Source organism: Ictidomys tridecemlineatus, chromosome 10 (assembly GCF_052094955.1).
Source record: "Ictidomys tridecemlineatus isolate mIctTri1 chromosome 10, mIctTri1.hap1, whole genome shotgun sequence".
NCBI lineage: Eukaryota > Metazoa > Chordata > Mammalia > Rodentia > Sciuridae > Ictidomys > Ictidomys tridecemlineatus.
The window spans coordinates 115802708-115822593 of NC_135486.1; the positions used below are offsets into that span (position 1 = coordinate 115802708).

Consider the following 19886-nt stretch of genomic DNA (forward strand, 5'->3'; position numbering starts at 1 on the left):
CCAGATATTTCCTACAGAACACAGATTATGACATTGTAACCTAAACAAACTGTTTAGTGGGTACAGAAGCCCAATAATCTCGATGTCCGCCTTAACATTTTTCATGCCCTCAGAGGAAGACTGGATGGATAAAGGCCACGTGCCTGCCTATGCAGCTGGGCTTGTTGTATGCCTATAGGTTTGCCAGACTCCTCCCTGGTAATGGTTCCCAGGCACAGGAAAGGTGATTTAAGGATGATGGAAGCAGATAGAATCTCCTAATGTCAGTCGCTGTGGAAGGAATGGACAGTTTTGACTGATTTAATTCCTGGTTCTGCAGGGCCCAGGTAGCTTCTGGGCAACTGGAGTCCAGAGCCCTTGAAGCCTTTCTGGCTAGGCTGTTTGGTGAGAAAGATAAGTCTCCCCTGAATAATTACTGGGCACACAGGTAATACATGCTTTCTCATTTGGGTATTTATGGGATGACCTTATCTTTCAGGTTTATCAAACCAGAGTCATCTCAAGCAGTGTCTATCAAAGTGATGGTGACAGGTTTGTGGTGAGATCAATATACTGGGTCACAGCCTTGTTTTTAAAAGGCAGCTAAGCTAAAAAAATACAATTTAGTTTTGGGGGTGGGTGGGTACTAGGGATTGAGTCCACGGACACTCTACTACTGAGCTAGATCCCAGGTTTTATTTTTTGGTAGCAGGAATGGACCCCAGGGATGCTTAGCCACTGAGCCACATCCCTAGACCTTTTTATTTTGAGATAGGGTCTCACTAAATTGTTGAGGCTGACCTTGAACTTGCAATCCTCCTGTCTTAGCCTCCTGAGTTGCTGGGATTACAGGTGTGCACTCCCATTTATTTTTAATTTATTTATTTTTGGCTCTGGGGATTGAACTTGGGGGTATTCGACCACTGAGCCACATCCCTAGCTCTATTTTGTATTTTATTTAGAGACAAGATGTCACTGATTTGCTTAGTGCCTCACTTTTGCTGAGGCTGGCTTTGAACTCGAGATGCTCTTGCCTCAGCCTCCCAAGCCACTGGAATTACAGGTGTGTGCCATGGCACCCAGCTCCCATTTATTTATTTATTTATTTTTTAAAGAATTTTTTTTTTTCTTTTTAAAGAGAGAGAGAGAGAGAGAATTTTTTTAATATTTATTTTCCAGTTCTCAGCGGACATAACATCTTTTGGTTTTTGTATGTGGTGCTGAGGATCGAACCCGGGCCACACGCATGCCAGGCGAGCGCGCTACTGCTTGAGCCACATCCCCAGCCCAGCTCCCATTTATTTTTTAAAAATTAAAAAAATATATATTTTGAGACATATTCTTGCTAAATTTCCAAGGCTATCTTCAAACTTGTAATCCTCCTGCCTTAGTCACCAGAGTAGCTGAGTTTATAGGTGTGTGCCACTGTGCCTGCTGGTATTATTTTACTGAAGCTTTTTCATTCAGATATGTACATGTAGTTAGCCTTCTTTATCCACAAGCTCTGCATCTTTGGATTCAATTGAAAATATTTAAAAAAATAGTGTGTATTAAATATATAGACTGTCTATTCTTGTCATCATTTCCTGAATAATATATCAACTTTTTACACACATTTACATTGTCTTGGGAATTATAAGTCCTCTAAAGGTAATTTAAAATGTATATGAGGGCACAGTAGCACATACCTGTAATTTAGCAATTTGAGAGACTGATGCAGAAGAATTTGCAAGCTCAAGGTCAGCCTCAGCAACTTAGGGAGACCTTGTCTCAAAAAGGGCTGGAAATGTAGCTCAGTGGTAAAGTGCCCCTGGGTTCAATCCCCAGTACCAAAATAAAATATACAAGAGGATGTGGACAAATTCTATGCAAATACTGTGCCATTTTATATAAGGGGCTTAAATATCCTTGGATTTTGGTATTCTCAGTGGGGTCCTGGTACCAATCCCACTCAGACACCAAGAGATGATTGTATATACATGTGTACTAGTTAGGATATAAATTTTGGTATTGACTATTGTTTGAAGTCTTAAGAGTTTGAAAGCCTTGGAAGGTTAGTAACTGAATTTTATTATAGTTGCTATGAAGGTAATTTGGTTTGAACCTGAAAGCCTTACAGGCTCCTAATTGAAATCCCTTCCCCTGGCTTGTGTATATGGCATGGCCCATACCTGTAAGGACTTCGGCATTTAATGGGGAAGTGGACACACATATATTTGTGAATGAGTAAGATGTGTAAGAAGTAATAGTTGCTATGGTAATAAAAGTGAAGACATGCTAAGGGCTGACTTCCTGGTGGGGTCCAAAGTGGCTTCACCTTTGACCTGGCATTGAAGGATAAATAGGAGTTTGACAGGCAGTAAAGAGGGAAGGGGCAATCTGGCAGAGAAATCAAGGGGGACTCATGAATAGGCAGGGCATATTCTGGAACTAGAGGGACAAAAGGTGCCTAAGAAGCAGGAGGCACTGGGGAGATGAGGCTGCTGACATTTCTGTCATCCTCCTCCCTCCATCACCCTTGACTGCAAGGCTCCCTTACTCTGGAGCCCCCAGTAGTTCCAGTAGCATAGTAGGAAGCCTGCAAGGAACTGAATGGCCTGTGTGTCTCCCTGCACGTATGTGTTCTTGTCTGTGCTCCTGGCCTGGGCCCAGCTGAGGTGGTGGCAGGCGGCCGTTTTGTACTTGGTTTGTTTTGGCAGCTCCCACTCCTGGCCGATTTGTTGTTTCTCTTCCATGTTTCCCTACTGCTTGCCAGTGGGGCTTTCCTCAGTGGCCTCTGGGGAACCAGCCCATAGATGTTGCTACTGAAACAAGAGGGACTGTTGGCTTTAGAAAGTAGGAGCAGGTAGTGGGTGTGAACCAGGCTCATGCATCTGTTGGGTCCATACAGAGTGGGTGGAGCAAAGAATCCTTGTGTCTTTAGGGACCTCTGCAGAGAGGCCAGCCCCAAACTCTGTTCCCTCTACTGGCTCTCTGACCTCCACCTTAGCTTAGTCCAACAGAGGAGGTAAGAGGACACAAGTGTGTCAATCCTTTTTACTCAACCGGTGCAGACCCCACAATGAATGGGAAATGAACTCCCAATTCAGAAACAGATTCCAGGAGGTCAGATTCAAATCCAAATGCTTATCTTGGAGGAGGTGTAGACATTCGCATATCATCCATAGCATCTTTGAGCATCTGCTATTTGTGGGGATCTGTGCTGGGCGCCATGCCTTCCAGAAGAGGTATTAAATGTTGGTCCTGTAAAGTCCAGTGGGAAGCAAGACAGATTTAAAAAGACAAGTAATTTGCAAATTGCTTGGGACTGTCCTAGTAATAATAAGGGCTCAGTCAACAGGGCTACTATCGAGTGGATTGAAGCCATCTGGCTAAAAAATGATTTTAGGCATCTTAGACTGGGGAGAAGGGAAGGGAGGTGATGTCTGAGCTATTAGTTTTGTCAGGCTTTTGATGGTGCCAGGCATAGAAAGGGAGAGGCCAGGCCCTTAGGACACAGGAACTGGTTTAGACTGGCTGATGACCTTCCTAAGAAGGCCCAGCACTTTGTCCCAAGTGTGTTCCTAGTGCTTGGTCAGAAGTTGGGGGAACAATGTCATGTTCACAAACCCTTGAATTTCTGGAGGAGTCGGACAAGTATGTTCAAACGTAGTTCCTCAGGGCAAAGGGTGTCCAGTTACACACAGATTTGGGGCAAGACCCAAGAAAAAAGAATGAAAATGGCCACTTACAACTCCATCTCTCTAATGGCATTATGGGTACTTTGTAGTTTGGGTTTCGGTTTAACTGTGTTTTCTTGTTGTTCAAAAATTACATATTGTTTTTATAATAAGAAAATGTAGGGGCTGAGGATGTGGCTCAAGTGGGGGCGCACTCGCCTAGCATGCATGAGGCACTGGGTTCAATTCTCAGCACCATGTAAAAATAAAATAAAGATATTGTGTCTCCCTAAAACTAAAAAAATAAATATTAAAAAAAAAAGAAAATGTTGATTTTTGTACAAAGCCTGTTCGTGACTGGTCCCTTGTTCTGAAGGTAAGGTGATTAGGGAGTTAGTTACAAAACTGAAGGATAACCTCAAGAAATGCTTTTCTGGTGAATGAATGGTAGATGGATGCATGGATGGGTACACAGGGGATACCTGCTGCTTCACTGAAACAAGCCTCTAATTCTCTGAGATATCAGATGTCTTGTCACTGGAAATACACAAGCAGAGGGTGGACCTTCACCTTCCCAGGACCTCTTAGATCTCTTCCAACTCAGAGTCAGTGAGTCTTGTTTGCTGCAAGAAAAATACACTTTCCTGAAAGAACTAAAATTATTTGCTGGCTATGAACTAAGACACAAGCCAAAGAGCTATTTACATCAGATTAGGGGAATACTTGTGGGATCAAACATCAAGTTCTGATAGTTCATTAGTTCTTAGTGAACCATGAACAATTTGGAAACATATTTGCTAAGTTTGGGTGTTGAAGCGTATGTCTAAGGTTGCTATAAGCTTCCTTGAAGTAGAGTGTGGACTATATTCCTATATAGGAACAAGAGCTCAGTGGAATTCATGCAAAATCCTCATGAAGTCACTAAGTTCTGTGTTAACAAAATGAAACTTGTCATTATAACCATACCTCTGGAAAGGTCTAAGTGGTAGGAAAAAATCCTTCCATTTAAATTGCAAGACGTGTTTTTGGTTTTATCTGTGCAGTTCTGGGGTGGAACTGAAGACCTCCTACATGCTAGAAAAGTACTCTACCACTGAGCTACATCCCCAGTCCATTTAATTTTTTATTTTAAGACAGGGTCCTATTAAGTTGCCCAGGCCAGCCTTGAACTTGTGATCCTCCTGCTTCAGCCTCCTGAGTACCTGGGATTATGGTTGTGATAATAACATCTGGCTCAGTGGTGCTTTTTTTAAAGTTAAGACTTTCTAATTTTGTTTTTGTTTAGACAGAAAAGCTACTTTGGACTATTTACCAGCCTCATCTTCTGATACAGGATTAGTAATATAGGAAGGGGCTTGAGAATATTTCACAGTACTTAAGAACTAGAATCCTAAGATGTGGTCTGGTACTTTCTGCAGAAATCTGACAAGATGTGGAGGTCTATGGTACTGTGGGAGCCTGAAAGGACTCAAGTATTTGGGGAATTTAAGACATAAATAACCAGGGAAGGTGATCCTGTAATGTTTCAGGGCTTGTTTAGGGTATGCCCAAAGGTCTCACTCAGACCAAGGTTACTGGGGCTTCTCTGGGTCTCCCCAAGAAATACCTGGTGGGCCCTAGGCTTTGAATAAACCAAGTTTTGAACTGTCTTGATATCTGCCCCTTATCCACTCACAGCTTTTGCAGGGAGTGAAAACTGTGTCCAGGTGCTAGTTGCTGAAGTGTGGTCAAGGGCCCTCTATTTGATGACCTTTTTCCAGCAAGATGCATGGTCAGGGCAGCTACTGTACCAAAGGCAAGGTGCCACGAATCTGTCGCCAACTCCCAGGAGGGAACGGTAGACAATGCCAGAGGAAGACCGAGGACTACAAGAGTAATAATAGTTGTGTTCTTGATTCATATGCCAGATGTCCTCTAGTCCGTCACAGCCCTGGGAAGCAATGCCCATCATTTTTGCCATCTCCATTCTACAGAATCTCCATTCCGAGAAAAGGTCACCTGGCCAAGATAGGTGCCTGGCAAGTCAGTAGCAGAGTTCAGGTCACCAATTCAGCTCTGATGTTCACCAGACAGCCCCTTTCAGCCACTGAGCCCCTTCACAGAACCGCTTGCTGAGAACAGAAACCTAGAGGTCTGATTCTGTTGGCTGCTTTATGACCAAGAAAGCATCCCTTGCCTCAGTTTCTCCAAACTAACCTTGAAAAGGACTCGGCCTTGATTCTCCAGCAGGAACCCCTTCTCCAGCATTCTTGCTTCTTTTCCAGTTCCCAAGGGCCAGGAAGCTCCCCCCGCCACACACACACCCCTCCCTTCTCAGGACCCCGGCCACCCTACTTCCCAGCACAGAAGGTCTTCTGGGCCGGCTGGCTGAACTCCTGAGCCAAGAAGCCACTGCTTGGAAAGGAGGCAGGATGGGGGGCCCAGAGGCCCCCCTCTCCCCAGCCAGGCTCCATGCAGCTGGGGCTCCGTGCTGCCTGGGGTTTAGGACAGCTCAGGGGGGTTGTAAATTTGTTTCTACTTGGATCTTCAATTTGAATTGGCTGCCAGGAGGAGTCTGTGGAACAGGGCCTGACTCCTCCCCAGCCACCATCTTGTCATAACTGTCCCTTTCAAAAAGCTGGGCTTCATGGCTGCCTACTTAGAAAGGAGATGAGGTTTCCCAAGTCCAGGATCCCAGGAAGATAGCTGGCCAGAAATGGCTCACTCCTCCAATTCTCTGGCTGAGGAGCCTGGCACGGAGATACCCATGGAATGCTCCCCACGGCAGAGTAAGGACCCTAAATAGGCCAGGTACTTGGCAGGAACCAAGTTGTATGAGACTTTCCATATACTGCCCTTCCTTCTCTGTGTACCAGTACACCTATGCCACATGTCTAGAGAGAGTATCCCTCCCAGCAGAGACTTTTAATAAATATCTCCTGGAGTTTTCAGTGCTAGACTGACAGATGGACACGGTGGCTCTGACAGCGAGAGACCTGAGATTGTACCTAGATGATGGCAGAGTAGAGGAAGGAGACAACTTTCTGCTGCGGGAATGGGGAAGAGGAGGGAAACTTGGGTTTGTGATTTGAAGAAAAAGGGGAGATAGTGTGGGAAGGTGACCCAGGAGGAAGGCTCAGTTAGGAAAGGGCAGGAGGCACAAGCATTAGAGTGAGCTCTGGGGATGGAGGGAGTAGGAGTGGGCATTGGGAGAAGGTGCTGGGAAGTTGGGTGGGTGACAGCACAGGGAGGTCCTCAGTTCCAAAGCAGTGGGGAGCCACCGCAGATTCCTGCTCAGGGGAATCACACAAAGGGGGCTGTTCAATGGGAAAGTGAACTAGGGTAGGGTTAGGTAGGGAGTCGATGGGGAAGTCAGGGAGGAGACCCCCTTAAGAGCTCTAGGGCTGGGTCAGCACCACACCAGAGAAACACAGCAGGCAGATGGAGGAGCATTGGGTGGCAAGATGGGGGGCACTGGAGGGGGAGCTCCAGGTACACTCTTACTTTCTTCCTGTTCCCCAGGGTCCCCTGCCACCGAGGACAGATGAATGGATCCTGCTGGGGCGTATCTAAGTACATCTGGGTTGTATTCGGACCCCAGACCAGCCTCTGCCCTCAGCAGGATTACTTTGGCACTGGGATTGGGTGTGGGGAGGACCACGGGCCTCTCCTCCAACTCCCTGCCAAGCTATAATCTTAACTCTCCAAAGGTCCCAGGGGACAGGTCACCCTGTCTATCAGGCTTCATCACCTAAAGGCTGGTGGCCTGTCCTGTCTCCCTTCCCTTCTGGTGGGCAGGAACCCAGGGATCTTGACAAGTCACTGTGAGAGGAGGGGCAGGTCCCACAGCTCAAAAGGCTCCACCCTTTCCTCAAGACTGTGTCCTCCCCACCCCCAACTGTCCCCGACCCCCTCGTCATAGTTAGGTCAGGACAGTGACGCAGGAGTCAGGGGCCCTGGAGAGCAGAGTCTATTGGGGGTGTGTAGTCAGGACAAGGCGCACGTGCAGATGAATGTGGACGTGTGTGCATGTGTGTGTCCTGCAGCTGGGTCCTGGGAAGGGAGCACAGCTGGGCTCTGAATGCCAAGCCAGGACAGCAGGTTCAGGGAGGGCCCAGAGGAGGCTGGAAGTGAGCAGAGGGAAGGGGCCAGGCCCTCGATACTACCAACCATATGCTCATCTATACCCCTTTCCTCTTTCCATGTCCCCTCTTGGATCATGTTCTCCCTCAGACACCTTTATGGCTCCCTCCTTCACCTCCATCTGGTCACCTTCACCATGTGGCTTCCTGAGTGGCTTATTGACAATGGCAACCTCTTGAACACCGCTTCTGCCTTTCTGCATTCTGGGCCTTTTCTCCTTAATTCTTTTTTCTTTTTTTTTTTTTTTTTTGTATCAGGACTGAACCCAGGGGTGTTCCTGAGCCACCTCCCCAGCCCTTTTTATATTTTATTTTGAATGAGACTTTAAGCAACTTAGTTGCTTATAGTTGCTGAAGCTAGCCTCAAAATTGTGATCCTCCTGCCCCAGCCTCCTGAGCCACTAGGATTATAGGTGTGTACCACTGCACCCAGCTCTCCTTAATTCTTGATGTCATTTGAGATCCTTTATCTTGTATTCACTTGTGTTCCTTGTCTCCCAATTAGAACGTCAGCTTCACCAGGGCAGGCATTTTTAAAAAAATACTTTTGTTGTTGTTGTCAATAGATCTTTATTTTATTTATATGCAGTGCTAAGATTTGAACCCAGTGCCTCACACATCCTAGGCAAGTGCTCTACCACTGAGCTACAGTCCCAGCCCCAGGGCAGGCATTCTTATCTGGTCATTCACGACTCTGACTCAGGTCCCTGGCCACGAGTGAGTGTATGAAAAACTCCACAGAAATTTCTTCAATAAGTGAATGAATGTTTCCTACTCTTTCAAACAGAATCCAAATTCCTCAGAGTGGCATTCAAGGCCCTTTACAACCTGACTCCTTGAAGGCTTCACTCTGCCCTAATGTCCCACCTCTCCCTCCTGCTCACTTCCCCAGCATACTAGCCTCCCCCTCCCCCTGGCATCTGCCATGGAAACCCTCCTCACTCTTCCAGGCTCCACCATAGTTGCCTCCACCTTCAGACTGCCTTAACATCGCCCAGCTGGAGGAGAGTCCACCCCTCTCCCAACCTCTTCCAGCTCAGATCTGCACACCTTGCTCTGTGTACCCAACTTATCTCACTGCAAACTCCCGGAAGTCAGAAACTCCATCTCAACACCCCTTATTGTCTTGCAAAGTATGTAGCAAACGACTGCAGGAAGTAGGCTGGGGATGTGGCTCAGTCGAAGGGCACTTGCCTAGCATGCATGAGGCCCTGGGTTCAAGTTCCAGCACTGTAAAACAAAACAAAGCCCCCAAAGCCACAAAGTAGGTACTGAATGCATGCATAAGAGATATCTGATATCATGAGACCTGGTAGGGAGTTAGAGAACAGATATAATGCCTGTGTTTGTAGGACTTGGCTGTCTTTCTGACCTCCGAGAGAGGTGAGGATGGTACTTTCATCACACCCATTTGACAGTTCAGGAGGACACAGAGACTCAAGGATGAGGCCACTTTCTAAGATTCCAGAGGCCAATTAGCCTTGGACTCCTGCTCTAGGGAACTTGCCCCTTTGCCTCAGGGGTTCCAGAAGCCAGGAAAGCTGACCTGTAAATCCCACTCCCATCACCTCTTGGGATCAGCTCTTCCTGGTTCTTAAGAATTTTGCCACAGAGTTTAACGTATACCACAGGTCACAAACCCTGATGTCAAAGTGCAGGAGTGTCCTGAAAGTTAACTTTTTTGCGGGGGAGGGTTCAGGGTCCTGGAAAGTGAGGAGTGTGGGGAGAAAAATCTCCAACCCTTGCTCCATCTACTCCCATTCATCCCTCCAGATGGACAACACCGACCCTTTAGACCACATCCTGGGACTGTGAGAGGGAAGGCCACCCAGTTGTTTCCAGTCTTTCAGATCCAACTATTTTGCCAGAACCCAGGAACCCAGCTCCGGGACCAAGACTGGGACGCCCCCCAGGGGCAGTGTCCGGTGCCCAGCCTTCCCTATTCAGCCTTCCTCACCCAGGTCCAGGCATTCTGTCCATCCCGCGTGTGCGCGCCCCGCTGGCTCCCCTGCCGGATCCCAGGGTCGCGGGGGCAGATCCGTGCCCGCACGTGCGTCTGCAGCTCGGGACTCAGGCGTCCTGCCCCTTGCTCCGACCGGGGGTGGCCCACACCCCTGGCGACCCCTCACGCACTCAGCCTCATCCCCACCCCCACCCGCGCACGCACACATGCTGATAACAACCCCGACCCCCGGCCGGAGCTGCAGTGTCCCCGGGCCAACCCTGACCGGTCGCTGCGTCGTGCCGTCCTCCCGGACCCTGGCCAGGGCCACCACCGCGCCGGCTCTCCTTCGACCCCGGGCTCGGCGGCCGCGACGTGCCTGCACCCCCTGGACACGACCCCCTCCTCCAAGCCCGTGGGGTGACCCAGCCCCACCAGCTTCCCGGGATGAGGGCTCCTGGCGTGGGCGCCTGCGGAGCCCCTGGGCGCTGAGGGGCCCCGCCAGGCGCGGAGATGGGGGTGCGCGGTGAGTACTCACGGGCAGGGGGAGCTGCTGTCGCCCGGGCCCCTGTTTGAGGAGGGATTTACCTTTGGGGCTATAGGCCGGGAGGTGGCTGGGTTCAAGGACCTGCGACCTGCTAAGGACCCGCGAAGGGGGAGGGGGTGGGGTAGCCTCCACGTGCATGCAGGGCTTGGGGAGCCCCTGGGAATGGCAAAAGCTCAATCTGGAGCCCAGGACAAGGTTTGGAGGTTCAGGGAGCAGAGAGGCGCTGCTCTGTGGGCGGGGAGCCAGTTGATCAGCGGATACCTGGTCCTGGAGCGACAGCCAGGCTCTGTGAGCGGGAAGCTTCTGTCGCGCCGGGATTGAAGTTTGGCCCGAGAAGTGGATGCCGGTCGCTGGGGGGTGGGGTGTGCCGGCGCAGCGGGTTTGAATGAAGGCAAGCCCGGCAGCGCCTGAGCGCCCGCGAGGCTGGGGTCTGCAGGCACTAGCTGGCCGCAGGGGCACGGGATGACCGAACTTGCCCCTCCAAACCCACCCTCCCCTCCCCTCCCGGCCTCACGCTCAGCCTGGCTCTTCCAGAATGTCCCGCCCTGCCGCTCCTGCTGTCCCTGCTGTTTCTTCCTCTGGGTCTCCCAGTCCTGGGCACCCCTGCACGCCTCATCTGTGACAGCAGAGTCCTGGAGAGGTACATCCTGGAGGCCAAGGAGGCCGAGAATGTCACGGTGAGGCCCCCTCCCTGGCACATGCCACAGAATTGACTCTCAGGACTCCAGGGGTCTCCTTCCTGGCACTTCCAGTCCCACCCCCATAAGAATATTAAAAACTGGTGGTCCCCAAAGTATATTTGGGAGCCAGGTAAGGGGCAAAGCAAGAGTGGCCTGTGGCCTGGGGGCCCAGGACCAGAGCCCTTGGGGGTCCTGACTCCTGGGCTGTGTTTTTCAGATGGGCTGTGCAGATGGCTGCAGCCTAAGTGAGAATATCACTGTCCCAGACACCAAGGTTAACTTCTATGCCTGGAGGAGAATGGAGGTGAGTTTGTCTTTTCCTCCCTCTTGAGGGGGGTCTAATTTTGAGACCCTCACAGGGTAGAAGAGAAAACAATAGAAAAGAAATGGAGAAAGGAATATGTTCACTCATTCATTTGTTATTCATATCCAACACACCTTCTTGCGTACTTTCTGTTTGCTCTGTTTGGTGCATGGAGCTGCTGGGAGGGAGGGGGAAGAGGTCACTTGGGCCTCCTGACTCCAAGTCTCTGTTCCCTCTAGGTTGGGCAGCAGGCTGTAGAAGTCTGGCAAGGCCTTGCCCTGCTCTCAGAAGCCATTCTGCGGAGCCAGGCCCTGCTGGCCAACTCCTCCCAGCCATCAGATACTCTTCGACTGCACGTAGATAAAGCTGTCAGTGGCCTCCGCAGCCTCACCTCCCTGCTCCGAGCGATGGGAGTCCAGGTATGTAGGAGGGGGTGTGGACACTTCTCCTTGCTCTTTCTATAAGCTGGGGAAAACATCCTGCCAAGAAATACGGGGGGCCTTCCTCATCCCCCCACCAATGCTGTACCTGATCCCATTTCCATCTGGGGTCCCCAGCACTACAGTAACCTCCTGTTCTCTCCTGGCAGAGGGAAGCCGTCTTGCCTCCAGATGCAGCCTCCGCTGCTCCACTCCGGACATTCACTGTCGATACTTTGTGCAAACTCTTCAGAATTTACTCCAATTTCCTCCGGGGAAAGCTGAAGCTGTATACAGGGGAGGCCTGCAGGAGGGGGGACAGGTGACCAGGTGCCTCCACTCAGGCACATCCACCAGCTCGCTCACCACCTCTGCCTGTGCCATGCCTCCCCTCCACCACACCCAATCCCCTCAAGAGGCTGTTACTTCAGTGCCAACCTGTCCCACGGACACTCCAGTGCCAGCGGTGACATCTTAGGGGCCAGAGGAACTGTCCAGAGCTTAACTCTGAGATCCAAGAATGTCACAGGGGCAGCCTGAGGCCCCAGAGCAGGAAGAATTCAGACACCAGCTTCAAACTCAGGGACAGAGCTGTGTTGGGGAGACACCTAAACTCACTTGGTGCCCTGCAGAACTGTGACATCAAGACAAGCTTTGAAGGCCAATACTTCTTTTCGCACCTACTAAGCAGGGACAGGAAAGACTGGAGAATTTAGGTGGCCAGCTGTGAATCCCCTAGGTCTCATGGGGACTACGATGACTGTAAGACATTGGACAATAGGGGTGATGAGAGTTATGACAATGGAATGGGGGCTGGCTCCTGGCTCTCATGCGGGGGGAAGGGGGTCCTAGTTTTGTGTATTTTTCAATCTCACTGGCAAGAGCTGAAACCACCAACATGGCTCTTAGACTTTTCTGTTTCCCCAGGAACCCTCTATTACCCTGGCTCTGCTCCTATCTTGGCAGAAGGGCGTCAGATATGGGAAAACAGAGTGGAGGGGGTTGGATCCTACGTGCTGCCTCACATGGCCTGTCTGACCTCTTGACCCCACTGGGCCTAAGGCCACAAGCTCTGCCCACGCTGGTCAATAAGGAGGCCCCATTCAAGGCTGTTCCTCAGTGGGCAGCTGCCCAGCCCACCAGGACAAGCCTTTAGTGAGCCCAGGCTGCCATGGAGGAAACAAGCCAGGATGAGAATCCCCTTTGGGGACTAGTGACAGCTGCCAGCTCTGGCTCTTGGACCCTTACTATTTCCCACCTTTCCTCCATGGCCCCTTTGGGTCATGCCACATCCCTAAGCATCAGCTTCCTACCTTGGCACACAAGCCTCCACCCCTGTAAACCCAGCAGCCCAATCCTAGCCTTAGGATTGTCGAAGTAAGGCTCTGCCCTGCAATTCACAGAGGGGCTAGAGGTGCAATAGGGCCACCTTCACAGACTGCTGTCTTACTGTGCACTTGCTCTGTGACAAGTGCAACTCCAAGTGGCTCCCTTATATAACCCCTTGCAAGACCCTGTAAGAAAGGGTCTGCAGCCACCTTCACTGACAGGTGGAGTAAAGTAACTTGCCCGAGGCCAAGAAAACAGGAATCCCAATCCTGCACACCCCCCCCACCTAACATCTTCCTGCATCTGATTTTCCTTCCACATAATCCCGACCTGCCACCTTACTCCCCTGGGATGGTGGTCATGGAACACACAGCCAAGGAACCTGAACTTCACTCTTGATCTTGCTCTGACAACGATTTGATTCCTTCCCAGAAGTTAATACTTTACCTGGAAGGGACCACCCAGGCACTAGCAAAAATGCCACAAAAGTGTACTGGGACCCCAATGTTAGCTATTATCCTAGATGTGGTGGCCAGTCTTTCTGCTTTTAAAACAAAACATAAGGAAGTCAGTATGCGCTCTGGCACATATACAAAAGAGAATGTTTGGCAGTATGGAGCAGGAAAAAATTACAGGCATGATGGGGAATTTGAAGGGGTTTGCTAGATTGTGGGGGTTGGGGAGAGACTGGAGGGTGGGGAAGTTGAGGTGGAGGAGTCTGCAAAAGAGCAGACCCAAAAGAACTTTCACAGTGGCCAACCTAGCTCCTGGACTACAGTGCCCTCTTCAGGCCATATTGAGAACTGTTAGAGAAACCCACAAAGGGCTCTGCTCTGCACATTTCAATACAAATTTGTATTGTGGCTTCCACATGTGACATCTGATTCTTGCCCCACTGATTTGAGTCAGTAAGGGAGAAATCTCCCTCTTAGACTGATAAAACTGGAGCTAAGAGATGGGCTGTGCAGATGGCCCTCTTAGACTGATAAAACTGGAGCTAAGAGACTTGTTCTTAAGCCCGAGGAATTCAGCTAATATATGACAGCTAGGACATGAACATAAGATTTAGGACTCAAAAACCTCAAAATCTTCGCTACCCTTTAGCCTGATTTGTTGCCTAAGGTACAGATGTCCCATGGGGTAACTGTCTCTTTTTTCTTCCTAGGATTCAGGGATACTAACCTTATTCCTTGACTTCTCTTCAAACATCTTACTGCTTTCAATTTAAAAAAAAAAAAAAAGGCAGTTGAGACCCCAGCTCAATAACAACAACAAACAGTGGCCACTGAATCTGAACTGCTGGGCTAGGTGTGATGGGGGAGTGTGTTAGGGACAGTTAAAACACCATCCATTATTCCATGTTTATGGAATGCCTACTCTTTGCCAAACCTTTGCCCTAAGTGCTAGGAAATGACATGACACTCAGCCCGTGCCACTCATAGTCTAGTGTCCTTGGATTGGACAGTCCCCTGGTAGAAAAGACATAGAAACACTTAACTTAGACACAGCTTGGTATGTGACTGAGTGTTGAGGGGCAGGGTCTCCAGACGCCTTGGTGTCCAGAGCCACGTTAGTGAGGAGAACCTGGTGGAGTCCAGAACCCCGGATGAGAGGCAAGGGAGGGTGTTTCCAGATTTCTGAGTCTCCTAAGGTGCAGGCCAGGAGAGTGAGCTTTCTCTATACTGTGATGGAGGAGGAGGAGGAAGAAGAGGAGGTGGAGCCAGCATTAAATGTCAGATCATGACTCCATGAAATAGAGAAATACTGTCACCTGGGGAAACCAGTTTCCACTAAGTGACCAGACCAGCTGGGATCAGGAGCCTCCATCACACTGTGGTTCTGAGTCTGCAGATCCTTTAATTGTTTAAGGATGTCACCTTCTGTGTAGAGTGAGCTTGGCGATTTACAAGTTGTTTTCCCGCCCCTCCTCTCATTTGCTCTCCCAACCCTATGAGGAGGGCAGGGATGGAAGAGGATCCCCATTTAGCAAAGGAAGAAAACGAAGCATAGGTTCCACTAAGGGACCAGGCCAGAAATTATAAGTCTTGGCCAGGTTGCAAGGCATTGAGAGGAAGGGTCAGGACCAGAGGCCAGGTGTTCCCTGACTCCAGCTAGGGTTCATCTTCTGTTGAAGCACAGGATCACCAGGCAGGGGGAAAGGAGAGGTGAATGGAATGGATGAACCCGTCATAGTCAATGAGGCATTAGACTCTCCATCTCTGCTACTAGCTCCTCGCCTGTCTCAGGCTCCCACTCACCCTCTGAAGGGCAGAGAGGCTTCCTTCCCTCCTCTCCCTCCCTGCCAGCGTGATGGCCCAACTCAGCCCCCCCCCCCCTTCACTCTCCATCTCAGCTCCAGCCTGTGACTGTGGTTCCTCTCTGGCCCAAGCTTTAGGATGACCAGATGTACCTGGTCACCTCAGCTTTTACTGGAACTGCCTGTCTACCCATCTCCTCACAGACGGTGATCTTTGCATTAGCTAAATGAGATTTTTCAGACATTGGAATCTAAATTGAATATTAATAACAGTATTTCAAGCTGGTCAATGCTAATTCTACTAAAATTCCATCATAAAAATGTGACATTTATGAAGGGACTATTTGCAGCAGAATAACAACTGTTTCCAAACTTATGGGGCCCTGTTGGAAAAGAAAGGGAAGGGAAGGAAATTACATGCTCCCCAAAGTCTATAGATTCCTAATTTTAAAAAAACATTGGCTGTGTTAACTTTGTCTCTTACCTGTATCTTATGGATGAAGGCACTAAGGCCGGATGTTACGTCATCTCTCTTACCCCTGAGTGAGCTAGGAGGTGACTCCCGGGGCTTTTCTACTTCTCAGCATCTCTCAGACTGTATTCCTGCAGCTATGAAGCTCTAAAGCCTGCCAGTCTCTGGAACCTTGCCCATTCCTGATTCCCCAAAATGCAGAGCCAGTGTGTCACCCCCTAACCTTTCTGTCCTTCCTTGACTTCCCACTCCCCACCTCTTGGCAAATTGGAAGCTGTGACTGTCTAGCTCAGTGGTGCCAAAGGAGGTCATCAAAAGCAGCCATCAGAGGACTTATTGCCCAACCTGGAGGGGCTGTGGATCAATGACCTTCTACTGCTTTTCCCTGGGTTAACTATTTCCTGTCCTTGTCCCTTCTGTTGACTACCTACTTTCTCCCATGGAGGGAGGGTAGATGGGGCTTGAGATGGGCATCTTTTATATCCTCAGCTTGAACCCAAAGGAGGTTGAGGGTGCTGTTCCTGATTGGATTACTGCATGGCCCTATTGGCATTCCAGCTGTGGCTTTCAGACCTCACTGGGGCAGAAGGGGGTCTTGATTTTCCTTACCGTTATAGTTTAGATATGATGTAAGACAATGCAGGAATTTTCAGAGGTGAAATGATTGGGTTATGGGACCCTTAATCTAATCAGTACATTAATCCACAGACCCAGATTAACTGAGTGGTAACTGTGGGCAGGAAAGTTTCGACTGGAGGAAATAGGTCATAGGGGGCATGACTTTGAGGTTTAGACTTTGTCCCTGGTGCACGGAGCTTGCTTTCTGTTTCCTGGTTGCCAAGTCCTGACTGCTTTAGCCATAATGTTCTGCCTCACCTCAGGCCTAGAACTATGGAGTCACCTATCCATGAACTGAGACCTCTGAAACCATGAGCCCTGAATAATAAACTTTCCCTCTTCTTTGTTGTTCTTGTCAGGTCCTGTGGTCACAGCGATTGAAAAAAAAAACAAAAAACCCATGGGGCTGGGGATGTAGCTCAAGTGGGTAGTGCGCTCACCTAGCATTCGTGAGGCACTGGGTTCAATTCTCAGCACCACATAAAAATAAAATAAAGATATTTTTTTTAAAAAACCCAGAAAACTAGACACAGGGTACAAGACCATATAGTCCCCTCCCTGACAGCTCAGGGGAATGGCTAGAACGAGTGTCTTTGTCTCTTTTCCAAGGCAAAGACCAAGCACCCTGAGCCTAGCTTTGATGCTACAAGTGTTGGGGGGCTGCCTCAGGAATACCTGGGTGGGTGGGTATCAAAAATCTGGGTTCATGGGGCTAGGACTGTAGCTTAGGGGCAGAACCCTTGCCTAGCATGTGTGAGGCACTGGGTTCCATCCTTATACTGCCTACAAATAACAAATAAAATGAAAGCATTCTGTTCATCTACAACCACAAAATAAATAAAAATTTTTTAAAATTATGGGTTGGGGTTGTGGCTCAGTGATAGAATGCTCTGCTAGCACGTGTGAGGCGCTGGGTTCAATCCTTAGCACCACATTAAAAAGTAAATAAAAGAAAAGTATTGTGTCCAACTACGACTCATATATGTATATATATCTAAAATCTGGGTTCACGATAGCTTAGCACACTGCCCACCCCCACCCTGCAGCCTCCAGCTCTGTGTGTGCCCCAAGAATCAGTGGGTTTGTTTTGTTTTGTTTTGCTTTGTTTTTGGTGCTCCAGATGGAACCTAGGGCCCTGGGCATGCTAAGCTCATGCTTTATCACTGAACCACACCCCCCAAGCCTCACTGGGTTTTCCAAAGCAGCTGTAAGTGCCCCTCAGGCTGAAATCTAAAGTAGAAATGCCATTTATGAAGCCAATAAAAGGCAGGAAAGTTCTGGCTCGGGTGTATGCCCCATGGACATTTGGATGTCCCCAATAACCCCAGAGGGACAGCTCTCAGAACTGTGGGACTCAGCAGAAGCCAGCATGGGAACCAGGGGCTTTGGAGTCAGCACCATATTCTGACAATGACGGGGAGCAATCGATGAAATTTCTCTAGAGCTCTGTTCCCCAAAAAGAAAATGAGGAAAATATATTTGCAGTGAAGAGTTTGGGTTAGGTCACTAGGAAAGAACTGCTGTTTCTGGCTACTGGAAAGCTCTTGATCCACTCCCTGCACTTGACCCTTGATTGTTAGCGTCCATCTGCACAGCTATCCAAATCCACCAGCCCCTCTGATCCATCCTGCTGCCTGCTGGGGCCGCCATTTGAAAATGCAGGTGGGATCAAGTGAGCCCACTGCTCCTCAAAGCTATGGCGCTCAAGGTCCTCCAGACAGGGCACAGCCTCCTCCCGGTCCTGCTTGTACACTGTGCGCACACACACAACCCCCTTCCCCCAGATTATTCTTGCCATTCTTCAAAAATGTCATGCACTTCTTTGCCCGATGACCATCTCTTTGTCCTTTAGAAAGTCCCTCGGTTGTCACCTACTATGGAGAGTTGACCCTAACTAGTTTTCTTTCCTTCCTGTTACCAGCAACTGGGGTCATGTGTTCCTTCCACAGCTCCCTGCCAAAGCACTGTGTGGTAATTGCTTGTTCATATGTCTGTCTGCCCACCTGGGGGGACCAGGCTAATGTGGGTGGAGAGAAGGCCTGTGGATGTGAAGGCCAGGACTGTGGCCTTTGTGCCTGTGGAGATTGCTCTACCCTCTTCCTATTTCACAGATAAAACAGAAGCAGCTAAATGTGCATCACGGCTTGCCTGGCCCAGCCCTCCCCACTCCTGTTAAGAGCCCTCTGTCAGTAGAGTATGGTGGCTAATGCCTGTAATCACAGAGGCTCTGGAGGCTGAGGCAGGAGGATCTCAAGTTCAAAGCCCCCCTCAACAACTCGGTGAGGCAAAAAGCAAAATTTGTCTCAAAATTAAACAAAAAAAAATATTTAAAAGGGCTGGGGATGTAGTTAAGTGTTCCTGGGTTCAATACCTGGTACGAATAAATAAATAAATAAATAAAAACCCTCTTGTTTCTTTTGCTCTGATTTTTGGACTCTTCCATGCACTTTCTCAGAAACCCTTTTCTCCTCTCTGGCTATTGGACTCATCCCATAAGCCTTTACACAAGCTTCAATCACTCCTGCCTTGAGAGGTCCTCATTTTGTGCCCATTTCTACACTTACTCCCCAGTTACTTCTCCTTTCCAACCAGCTCCAAAACGTGTCCCTGGTCTCCCAAGGAAATCTCCTCAACTTCCACCCCTACCACCCAAACCTTCCCGTCTGGCCCCTCAAATGGCTCACACGGAGGTCTCTCATAATGTCCTAAATCTATTACATGGGAATGGATGGAGACATTCTTCCTATGGAGACTCCCATAATGCCTAAGAGTGGGCATGGTGTGGGAAATCCACCAGCCCCTCCCTAGAGGTAACCACTGTCAGTGGCTCCGTGTGAGAACTTTGGGTCCCACCTTTACACCTCTACCTACCTACAGCAGAGCAGCACTTACAGCAAATCATGTCCCGAGACCTGCGTCATTTGGCAAATTCCTGTGGAAACATTGCTGAGTGTATTTACACAAGATGGGTCACTCAATGTGGCCTCTTGATGCAATCAGGGATATGGAAAAGAGGATGTAGAAGGTGGGCCCTGGCATCACAGCACACTCTTAATCGGAAACTTTTTGTTTTTTGTTTTAATAAGCAGGAGTACAAGCTGGGCGTGGTGACTCATACCTGTGATCCCAGCAACTATACTTTGATGACTGCAGAGCAGTAGATTTTTTTATAGCAGCATCACGGTAATGTGTGGTAATGTGTTATGTTAAGCATTAGGACGTTACCATGGCTACACCATCACTAGGTGACAGGAATTTCTCAGGTCTGTGATAACCTTATAGGATCACCATCCTATATGCTATCATTGGTTGAAGGGTCCTTGTGTCGGGCATGACTGTGCATGTATATAAACACACACAGGCCCCCACACTGATTTGGGATTTTACACGAGGTTATTCCATACATTTTTTTTTCTGTGACTCTCCTCTTACATTTAATAACACATCCAAGTGCTCTTTATACCTAGGACTCTATGGATTTGCTAATGTTCCTTTTTTTTTTAAGTCAGGAAAAGACTTGAATAAACAGTATCATATTATCAAGTAATATTATGAAGTG

General features: G+C 49.0%; 1 protein-coding gene across 1 annotated transcript; it reads left to right on the forward strand.

Moving 5' to 3' along the window:
* The first annotated feature begins 59 nt into the window (after positions 1-59).
* Positions 60-13630, forward strand: Epo (erythropoietin). The gene is made up of 5 exons (XM_040277487.2): positions 60-10227; positions 10783-10925; positions 11146-11232; positions 11472-11651; positions 11822-13630. Exons 1-5 carry the CDS (start codon positions 10215-10217, stop codon positions 11975-11977), a joined length of 579 nt encoding a protein of 192 aa, XP_040133421.1. The 5' UTR covers positions 60-10214; the 3' UTR covers positions 11978-13630.
* Positions 13631-19886: the final 6256 nt, after the last annotated feature.